Raw genomic sequence first — 11,781 nt, forward strand, 5'->3', positions numbered from 1 at the left:
TTAATGGTGCTAGGATTTCTAAATGAGCACCTGTGCACCAAAACTGTAGGTAACTTGCTACCGATCCTTAAATAGCTTAAATATAAAAATTCCTCATCAAAATTTCAAGACCATGCAGTTTGGATTGGCCTTTTGCTTTCATCTTATCTTGTTTTGCTAGCAACAAGCATATATCATACTCCTTATAAAAAGAAAGCGTATGATTTATCATGGGTAGTATATTTTTGATGGCTGCTGCTTAATGTCTCGAGGGGGTAATATATTAAAATTAAATCAAAAGCATAAGATTCTCTTTAACCGGTTATATCACTCCTTTCATTTCTTCTTGTCAAAACACTGAAAAAATTGCCCTGAAGGGAATATCAAGCTCACACTGCTAAGTATTAAAACTTCATGACAGATCTGAGGGATAAAGTCAGAAAACTATTTCTTTCCGAGATCAAAGACATTTCAAGAATCAAAGCCTTGTAGATTTAGTCACCAACATAATAGGGTAGGGTAGTACTGAAAAACAAACACTAACAACTCATATCCATACTATATATATGTAGTAGTTGGAATAATATATAAAAATGAGAGACCAATACCCAGATTTTAAGCTATTTTTGTGGAGGTTTTGTAGCCTTGAGCTGAACAAGAGGTGTTTCATAGTACTGAACTAAACTCAAGGAGAAGACTATGGAGAAACAAAGCATGGAACTTGATCTTGTTCTTATGGAAAATCTATGGTTTATGGTGCTGGGTGTAAATATAGTCCAAATGAGCCTCCGAAGTCTTCCTCCTCTTTAGGCATTCTTCATCCGCGTTGTCACATTTCTCCATTCCCATCAACTGTTAAAATTATCCAAAAAAATGCAAATTACAGTATAAGAAACAGAAGATCAGAAGTCCAAACTCCAAAATGAAATAAAGCAAGAAAAGAAATTATTTTTTGGGAGGGTGAGAGTGTGGGAACAGGACTCACATTCAAAGCATCCTCTTCGACTGTTTCTAACATGAGATCTCGATTAAAAACCCCATTATCCTTTACATCTTTGTTACCTATATATAAGCAATACACTGAACTTTTAGTTCCACAAAAAGTAGTAGCAAAAAGATAAGAGACAGATAAGATGATGGATGGTTACTGGTTAGCAGAAGAAAGACATTTTCTTGATCAATTACCTTGTTTTCCTTCCAAGAGACGAGCGTTTATTGCTGAAAAGGAGAGCAGAATGAAAAGAAGGAAGAGGAGAAGAAGCCCACGAGACTGAAAGGTCTTCGTCATGGTTACAGATTCAATACCAGATGAGAAGAGATGCAGATAAAAGATATGGAGAAGCAGAAGCAGAGAGAGGGAGAGGGAATGATAGATAGAGAGAGAGACTTGAGAGAGAGAGAGAAGCTTGAAGGGTTGGTGGTGGGGGATGCAGGCTGGAGATATAAATACATGCAGGCGCACCCGCAGTAAGCCTGTAGGTCACATGAAAACTCCAAAGAAGGCAGTTACGACACCTCAGCTGGTGGGTCCAACCCACCACCACCTCCGTACCTACACCCACCAGGCCGCCATGCTTTAGTGTCATGTGATCGCACCAGGAAGGAAGGAAGGAGAGAGAGAGAGAGAGAGATTAATGAAGGCCAAAGAAACAACGTCGACAAGGAAGAGAGATCCTACACGTTTCAGTCCCACTGCTCAGTCCCCACACGCTCTCACAGTCTCTGCAGCATGGTTTTTGACGGCATTCACAAGTCAACCTTTGTAGTTTTGGACTGTATTTCTCTAGTCCGATGAGTGCCGACAGCTGTTCTCCATGATCACACGCTTGGAATTTCACAATGCTGGTAATCCAATGAGAATGAGCGCGCTCTCACTCGTAGCCTCTAGGTGTGACTCTTACATTATACTTTAAATATGGGCAATTGGGCACGGCCACGGCGGGGCCGCTCGTGACTAATCCCATGAGAGCGCGCTCACCTAATCATTACTTGGTCCTTTCTTCTACACATGCCAAAAGCCCAAATCCCCCTCCCCAAGGCTTTGGAAACACTATTAGGTACCAACTAACTAGCTCATGCCTCATGGTTTCATGCCTTCCAATTCCATTCCACAGAAGATGAACATCTTCAGTTTAACCATTATTTTTTCTTTTTAATTAATATCTTTTATAGATTAATAAGAAGAAATAAGATTAAAATATACTAGAGTACATGCTTTATCATGCATTTACACGAAGGCAAGCAATAGCTCAGTTAAAGAAACAATTCAGAAATTCAGAGTTCAGAAACTCTATAAAATAATTTATTGAAAACTCTGAAAAGTTGTAGTATAAAAACTAATAAATAAATAAATGATATATAAGCTTTATCAGATAATAATATAGTTTAATTGGGTTATCTCCAATGCACCTGAGATTTGATCATGCTTCTCTTTAGGAGGCTTGAGTGATATTCTCCGTGCAAGATACCAACTTGTTGGGTTCTGTGAGGGATGTTTGTTCTTTGAATCTGCTGGAAGCATCTCTCTCTCTCCGAAGAACTGAGTTGGAAAACAGAAAAAGACATGTCTGCTAATCCCACATCAACGTTATTTAATTGATAATAAATCTTTAAACAAACAGTTGGGGCTTGTGGTGGTAGTGTGTTACTGCAGATGCAATTCCTATTTTTTATGTCATCGTACCGAGTCTTAGTTGTTCACCTGTTCTTGGCAGGGGTTTTAATGCAGTAGTAAAACAACAAGCTAGGGTATATAGTAGCTCCAAGTGACGAGGTGGGTAATACATAATTCTTGACCCGACCCATCAACCCAATGGAACCACTCAAGAATCAAGCTGTTAATATTCCTGATTTTAGCAGGTTGGTTCATATTCCCAAACCCAAATGCCCAAATACCCAATTGATGCATGTGAGAACTTCTCAACCTCTGCCTGGATCCTGATCAACTTGGGTTAAAGTTAAACCACCCCCAGTGATGACTTAGTTGAGGTTGGCAAAGGACATTTGGATGATGTTTCCTTATCATAATCTTTTTCCCTGTCAATGTCTAATGCAGAAATGCAGACTGAGAGTGATTTAAAAGCTCTAGAGCATGTGCTTGTAGCTTTGTGTAGGTAGGTTTCGGCCCACAGGAAGGTCATCATATTAAATTGTTTTATCAGCCAAATTATGGAGGATGGGACAACAGAGCTCCATGTTTGGAAAGTTGGAGGAAGTAAGAAGTTAATCTGGCACCAACCATTAAATGGGGGGGTTTGATATGTTGGTGGTGAGTGGGTTTCGTTTTGAATTGAAGAAGAGATACCTTTCTTTTCAATTCACATTTGCTTTTGCTTTAGGCATTGTTATGTGTGCATCACAAGTAATAGTTTTAATTTAGGGAATCTGTCCTAACTTCAATACAATGGCATCTCGAGAAAAGAGGAGGCCCTGCCTTTCCCTTTCTTCTTCTTGATCAGGGAAAAAGAGAAGCTTGTGGTCTTGATGCTCTTTCTTACTACTATTTCTAATTATTACCATTGATCGATTAAAAAATTTTTAAGTGGTCTTGACTCTTGATGCTTCCTGTTCCCCTTTCATATTACTTCTATTGCACCCTCCTCTCTCTCTCTCTCTCTCTCTCTCTCTTAGAGTTTTTATTTTTATTTTTTCCCTCAAAGTGGTCGTGAGGCTTTATGCTCTCCTTTCCTACTACCAAGGCTTTATTTGTGGTGTTTTTACACTTTATGCTCCTCTTTTCTACTACTAAGACTTTTAAAATGTTTTTTTACAGACCCCCCCCCCCCCTCTCTCTCTCTCTCTCTCTCTCAGTCTCTCTCATATATCTGGATAGGCATTAATAATAGTCCTCTTTACTTTGGGCATACAACCAGGTGAACAAGATTAGACTTTAGTCAGCATGAATTCTTATTATGGTCTGACTTATATGATATCTGCATGTTACTGGCAATACCATCATCCTATATCTATGAAAACCACTCTGTTTTGATAAATCCCTTTTTCTATTCAGCAATTGGAAAGTGGAAACAACTGGAACAATATGAACATAGTGGAGAAAAAAGCATGTAGTGGATAGACATTCACGCTTAGTTATTGGCTCCCTCGTCAGAACTTATCAATACATGATTCCTCTCTCCTTTTTTTAGTTTGAGCTCCGAAATTAGAACGGTGATTCCACTTGACACCTGGGGGAGGGAGGAAAGTAGGACAAAAAAATACCAGTACTGAAGAAGGCTGCGTCTGTTTTCATAAAAAACTGATGAAAAAATCAGACAAATATTCGAACTATTAGATATGTATCTATACATGCATATTTTCTCTTTGTAAATATACTTAATTTAATTTTTTTATGCTAGTGGTGTAATATATTTCAAAATATTGGAATTTCAAATATAAATAATTTATTAAAATATATTAATTTGATGGGTTTGAGTACTATACTAGAAAGACATGATATCGAAAAAAAAAAAAAAAAAACTTGCATTCAATCAACCAAGATGGCAAAGAATGAGGATTTCACAGGGGGTAATTTGATTTGAACAAAGCTCTTGGATATCATACCTTTCAGGTATCAGAGATTTTCCCTAATTTAATATTTATTGAATGTCCCCAAAGTGATATACTTTGGAGGATTGGAATTTAATGCACATCAAAATCTGTGACATTTTATGTTTCGAGTACCAAAACTCAACTAGTTTCCATAACTGTCTTAAAAAAAGAAAAGGTTCCACAAGTCTAAATGAGTGTCATCGTGCATGCATTATAACAATGTACAATTGTAGGGTATTAAATGTTATCAGTCCAAGCAAACATTCCGCTTGATTATGTATGGTCTAAGACCGATTGTAGGGACCATTCTTTCTATCAATATCAGTCCCATACTACAGCACTGATGTGTACTGATGAAATGTCTTTATGCGAGTTGCAGAGGCCAGCCATTGAATTTGTAAGGCTCAGTTTCGAAGGAGTACAAATACAAATATCTATATATTTGTATTTATATTCCTTCCAAATGAAGCCTAAGAAAAAAGGGTCTCTTTTCTCACAGAGATTCATGGTGCAAATTCCACATGTGAAGACGGATGCAAGTGACAAAATTTGGAGCCTTTCGATCCTACCATCTATATTGTCACGTGTAAACAAAGTGTCAAATAATTCAGTTCAGTTCTCATCTATACAATCAACTGTTGTCAGACTTGGATGGACCAAATGGTTAGACCGTTCAAATCGGGACCGGCAACAAAAGAATTGGGATCTCCTGTAAGTAAAATCTTTGCTTAATATCATCCAGTCACACATTAGAAATATCTCTACATTTATGTTAAATTTATGGGAATGTTCCCAATGTAAAGTGGGATTCCGTGCTTTTGCAGTGTGTAGAGATTTTGCCAGGGAATCCCTTTGCGCAACAAATAGTTCTTGGGATGATCGATGAATTGTGAGATCGATGCATGGTCAGATTTACACAAAATTCACATTAGCAGGTATGAATAATGTATATTTCCATGTAAAATAGCTTCGAAAAAAGCTTAAAACAAAAAGAGATAGGAGTGGCAACGGGACTGGTTTGGGTGGGGATAATATTTCCGTCCCTGACACTGATTATCAAATTAACCCCGTCCCTCTCTTCAATCCCCGTCGGGGATAAGATTTGTCCTCCTTCCCCGATTCACGATAGGGATGGTTTCCCGTGGGGACCCAAATCCTCGAATTTTTTTTTAGATAACAGTATTTATATAAAAAATAAATTTATTTAAAATAAATAAAAATTTAAATTATAAATAATTTTTTAAATAATTTTGATATATATATATATATATACACATACATATACATACATACATACGCACATACATGTATATATACATAATTGGGGTCAGGGTGGGGCGGGAACCTCAATCCCCACTCCCGACCCGAACTTCAACCCCAATCAGGGATTCCAATTAATCCCCGTCCCCACTCCACAACATTCTCCATCCCTAAAAAGAGATCATCTAGAATTAGGGTTGCTACCAAAAGAAAAGGTTGGGTTTAGCACAGGTATGGCCCACCTTGAACTCGCCCTAACTAGTTAAGTGCATTCAATCAAGTCTAATCTACAAATATTTCATTGATGCAATGTCAATGAGCCATTCAACCTAAAAGATTATGCTGTTTGGTGATGCCCTTGCAATTGGATATGTTTTTATTCTCTAACATGACCCCTCATGTAAAAGCCCATTGGGCTTGAAGTATTAACAATCATAGGCCCACCTATACCATGTGTGGAAATTGAATAATTACAATAACTAAGACCAAATTTTAAACACTTGACCACTTGGTCAAATAAACTTTGATACATTTTCAAAGAACTATTCAACCTAAAAGCTAAAATGATTGGTTGAGTAAGCAAATATAATAAATAAATAAGAAAAATACCATTTATTATGTCAAAAGACATCAGGCTCATGGCGTTTTCCAACCTTAACCCTAACCCAATCTTCAACTCAAAGGTGTAAACCGATCGAATTTGAATTCGATTAGAAAATCTGATATTGAATTTGATTCGATATCTAATGGATATTAAAAATTAATATCCGAATTCAAATTCAATTAAGTATTCGAATATTTAACTCGGTTCGAATTCAATTCATTAATTATTTTAGATAATTAATAAATATATAAAATAAATATTTTATTGATATAAAGTATATAAATATATAACTTAATTATTTTATATATGAATTATATAAAATATTTTATATATGAATTATATAAAATATTTTATATTATATATAAGAATTAAATAATCAGTCAAATTCGGATATTTATCGAATCAGATCAGGTCATATCCGAATTCGAATCCGATTAACTATTCAATATGAATAGGATATTTGAATTTGATCGATTAGATATTTGAATTATTCGAATTCGATTCGATTATGTCAAATATTGGATTTTTGAATACCGTTGACAACCCTATTTGGGGGTTCGCCTAAATCGAGTTGCCCCTAATACATTTAGGGATGGCAACTTTCATCCACCGGATATGTACCCACTTTTACCTGCCCTAACGGGTTTTTTTTTTAATTATTTTTTCATTTGAGAAATGGATTTTGGGGAGGAAACAAGTTTTGAGATTTACAACCCATGCAAGTATGGTTAGGATATGGTATTAGGCTAAACCCAACACTACCTGTAGAGGAGTAAATCGGGTTGTGCCGCTCATGGCCTAGCACGACGGACTACAGACCATGCCGGGCACGACAAAGCCTAGCCCGTGGCATAGCCCAACAGGACCATATATATAATTATGTAATTTAATTAATATATATAATTTTATTTTCAATTTTATTATATTATTTCATTTTATCATTGCATATATAAATAATTGTATACATCAAAGTTCATACAAAATAAAATTTAAAGATCTTTTTTGTTTTGTTTATTTTTTAATTTATGTTAAAATTTTTATTATTTTTTTAAATTTTTAAAAAACATGGCTTGGCCTAGTCCACGGCCCAACTTGGCCCAAGGCTTAGCCCATGGACCAGCTCGACCTGTGGCACAACACAGGATCGCATGGTCTCGGGTTGTGGGTCGTGTCAGGCCAACCCCCCAAAGTATCATAGGGGAGGGGAAGCACGACCTGCGGGTCGTGCCATGCTGGCCCAACACAACACGATTTACACCTCTAGCTACCCGATCTATATATCGAATTTATTAAAATACCTCTAGTTCTTATAATTAAATTACCAATATATATATATATATTGGGAAATTAGATATAGGTTCTAGACTTAACCCACCCCACCCCTAAATATGGGGAAGGTTAGGGTCGAAGAGGGTTTTGTATTTTTTTATGTTGGGAGGGTTTGTGTTCTAAAGATTCAAACTATTGCAGGTAAAGAAAGGGTATGGGTTAATAGGTTTGGGGAAGCGTGAATGGTCTTATAATTTACAAATCCCTCCTTGAACCCCGCTTGTTGCAATTTCTATACATCATATAGCACTAAGCAAACTACTTTCTTAATCTAAGAACATATTTATTTATATAATTATTTTGATATAAAAGGAAAAAAATTAACACAACATGGGGGTTACCCTCTCCCACAAATTGCCATGACAAATGGATAAGAAAACCGAGTTTAACTTTGGAGAATCGACTAAAATAATAGTATAATACCATGGCATTCTTTTGCCAACCACACCACGAGGTTTGTTTATCTAAACACTTAGGTTATGTTTGGTTTGAAGGAAAAGATAGGGAAAGGAAGGAGTCCAGATTTACTACTCACTTTTCCTACCCATTCTCTACCCGCCGTAAATTACAGCCACACATTTCTCAATTCATAATAGAGATGTGTGGCTCCAATTCAGGGAGGGTAGAGAGTGGGTAGGAAAAGTGAGTAGGAAATCCCTAGTGGAAAGGAAGGGAAAGGCAGGAAAACTTATACAAGGTTTGTAAAGGTTTCCCTTTCTTTCCTTTCCTTTCCTTGCATTTTCCTACAAAGGTCAAACCAAACATAGCTTTAAAGAATATTGAATGTTGAGACACCTTCTACTGCAAATGTAGGTTGTTGTTTGGTTCTACGGTCATTTCATGGATGGACCATTTCAGTCCTTTCCATGATATGAAAGTAGCATTTGGTTGCAAATAGTCCCGTCCAAACCCCAAAAGCTTGACCACGGGTGTATCTCCTAGATGAGATCATGAGACATGGCCATATTGTGGATGTCCCCAAACAATGATACAACACAAATCTTTTCTCATTTTTTCATATATTTAGTAACTTTCAGTATTTTTATTAATTTTTTTATTAAACTTTAATATTGTAATTATTTTAAGATAATATTAGGATTAATTTTTTAAATATTGTACTATTTTCATTAACCATTTTTATTTTTAATGAATTTTGTTATTAGATAAATTCATATTTGATATATTTTATCCTCCAATATTGATCATGTGTGATTTTTATATTTTTATATTTATTAATAAATACATATTGATATTTTATTTGAAACATGGTTATTTTGTATTATTTTTTCTATTTCTCTTATTTATAAAATGTAATAGTTTTTTTATGTGTGTTCAATTGTGTAAATCATCTCGCAAATTATATGTGAGATGTATGGAATCAATACAAAGGTGTGTGTACTGATCTACACATCTGGATTGCCCCGTGGGTGTGAACCGTGTCACTCTACATAATTTTTCCACAATACAGAGTGCTTACAAATAGGGGCATGATACGGATTTGTCCATACGACAGTGGTATGTGGATGAATTCACACCACCCAAATTTTTATCCATGTAATAGAATATGCCCATGGTAATGGGACCAAATCCAGTAGGCACAATATAGGAAGCACATTCAGTGAATACTTTAATCTTTTTCAATGATTGGTTGGGGGTATTTCAAGGGACAGGTGTAAAAAAATTTTGAAAATACTTATTTAACGTGCTTACAACGACATGCCTACTTGATCCAGACTCCATAGTAACACCCCTTGATTAAGTTATTTATGATCCACAGGGGAAAAACATATCTCGAAAGAAAGATGCGCCTATAATAACATCCCTTCCCATTCACAAACCAAACGGAGCCTAAGACTTTCAATCACTAATGGGAAAAGCAAAACAAACCAAAACAAACCAAGATTTGTAAGTGTCAGCATCCAACAAACAGTGATCCCTTTTTGGGTTGGTTCCTCTCATATTATAAATACTCTATATTCAACAGTGGAACTTTTACTAATCACAGTATTTATTAATTTTTAGTTTTTCCTCTTTAATTTGGGGCGAAGAGGGGTGGATAGCTTGTATGTACCAAGGTCAATTGAAGAGAATAAAAACATGGTAAAAGACAGGCTCAACAGGGAATAAGCGAATTGGCTTCATTTGAGGGTCATGATCGCCAAATGTGTCACCCTCCACTTTAACTCACGGATGCAATCAACTACAATTATCACTGTAATGTTGAAGTTTATTTGTTTAGGGGCCAGGGGCTGCAATTTGGGTTGGCCAGGGTTTGCACTTTTACACTGCTTCGGGATCGAACCTTCGGCTGCATTTGGAAATGATACATATGGAGTGTAAATCCCAGTTCAGGGTAAACTTGTATTCTGGTTCACTTTTGCTAGTGTTTGACAAAATTACATTTATGCATTGATAAATGATAGACTAATGCATATTTATATTGATAATAAGATGTAAAAGTACATCAATGAAAAAGAAGTAAATTTGCATTCAAGTGGGCTTTTGATAAAAAAGAAAAAAACATATGTTTTATTGAAATTCATATTTGCATCCATTACAGCTAAAAGTCTGTTTGGTAAGAAGATAAATTTGTCAGTGTAAAACTAACCTAATTTTACAATTTATATGAACCATTTTATACTCTACATTTTTGCATTCACACTTATTTGCATTGTTTCCAAACACAGCCTTCATGTAGTGTCCTCTCAATTTTTGATAAAAGCTCAATGCAAATCCGCCCAAGGTGCACCCCTACGTTTGGGAGGCTAAAGTTTTTATTGAACTGTTTTCACCGAGTTGCCTAGCAAAAGCCACTGAAAGAAGTTTCAGTGGAAAGCTCTTTTTTTACTGAAAGACGGTTATTTTGAGATTTATGTGATTTTTGCCAAACATAGTTTATGGATTAATGGAATGAGGCCTATCTTATAAAACTGAAAGTCATTGGAAGCTCTTGGGAACATCTCCCCCTGTATAATACTATGCAGAGGATGAGATGTTCTCCATGTGTGACTGCAGTAAACATGAGCAGAGCTAAAACTTTGGTGCTTTCAAGTGTTTGGGATAAATTATTCAAAAAGGAGGAATTAGACTGCCCTTCAAATGATGAATTCACGTCTGCACCCCACAGCACATTCCCACCTTGTATTAGGAATATGTCCTGATGACGTCTAATCATTAATCATTATCGAGAGATGTTTCCAATACAAGGTAGGAATGTGTTGTGGGGCATTGTGGGGGGCTCACTTGTGGGGCGCAGATGTTAACCTTCAAATAACCATTTAACAGTGACTTTGGTAATTTTCATTATTATCTTCGGTTATGATGTAAACACAAATATGTATTTTACATAAATATTTTTTTTAATTTAAAAATGCAAAATAAAAATTGTTTTTTTATCCTTATTGTTTGTTTGAAATCGGTGTAAAATATGGACTTCATCATTAAATGTCTTGAAGTTTTGGTCAAGTACACTAATTATTAAAAGAGTATAAATTTATATCCAAAAAATAAATAAGTAATGTATTCTTCTCACAATACAAAAATGTAAAAAAAAAAAACATTTTTAATATCTTAATAATTACTTTTTATTTAACAGTCAAAAACGCTAACAGACATTAAGTACATAGCTTTCTTTTTTTTCACAGCTAGATGAAAAACAGTCAATTTAATACAACTTGCACAAAAGATCACAAGTAATTATATTAATTATTAAGTACGTAGCTTTTAAATGCCAATCTCTTCAACCTTTCATTTAATATACCAGTTTCTCCAAATGCGGCACTTATATTTCTTTATTTTTTGGTAACAACTTGTATTTATTTATTCTCTATGCATAAGCGTGCACAGAGAAGTTTCTGGAAGAACCTTTTATTATTATTTGATTCTTATGATTTGGTTGTCGTCTTTTTTTACAATTGGGTTTTGGTGATGAGTTGCTCTCATATTAATTATTTGAATTGTTTGTACAATAGAAGTGTCCTGTTGAGATGGCCGAGTTGGTCTAAGGCGCCAGATTAAGGTTCTGGTCCGAAAGGGCGTGGGTTCAAATCCCACTCTCAACA

The 11,781-nt window shown here is 35.5% G+C and overlaps 1 protein-coding gene and 1 non-coding gene across 2 annotated transcripts; one reads left to right on the forward strand and one right to left on the reverse strand.

The window, feature by feature from the left end:
• Positions 1 to 403: 403 nt before the first annotated feature.
• LOC104587709 (putative phytosulfokines 6) lies at positions 404 to 1,405 on the reverse strand. Its single transcript, XM_010245420.2, has 3 exons — positions 1,165 to 1,405; positions 965 to 1,041; positions 404 to 831 (listed from the first exon to the last, which is right to left on the reverse strand). Exons 1-3 carry the CDS (start codon positions 1,265 to 1,267, stop codon positions 724 to 726), a joined length of 288 nt encoding a protein of 95 aa, XP_010243722.1. The 5' UTR covers positions 1,268 to 1,405; the 3' UTR covers positions 404 to 723.
• Positions 1,406 to 11,700: 10,295 nt separating this feature from the next.
• TRNAL-AAG (transfer RNA leucine (anticodon AAG)) lies at positions 11,701 to 11,781 on the forward strand. The gene has a single exon. It is a non-coding gene; the product is annotated as a tRNA-Leu (tRNA).

The sequence above is a fragment of the Nelumbo nucifera genome, chromosome 6, assembly GCF_055504915.1.
Source record: "Nelumbo nucifera cultivar China Antique chromosome 6, China Antique-T2T, whole genome shotgun sequence".
NCBI classification, from domain to species: domain Eukaryota; kingdom Viridiplantae; phylum Streptophyta; class Magnoliopsida; order Proteales; family Nelumbonaceae; genus Nelumbo; species Nelumbo nucifera.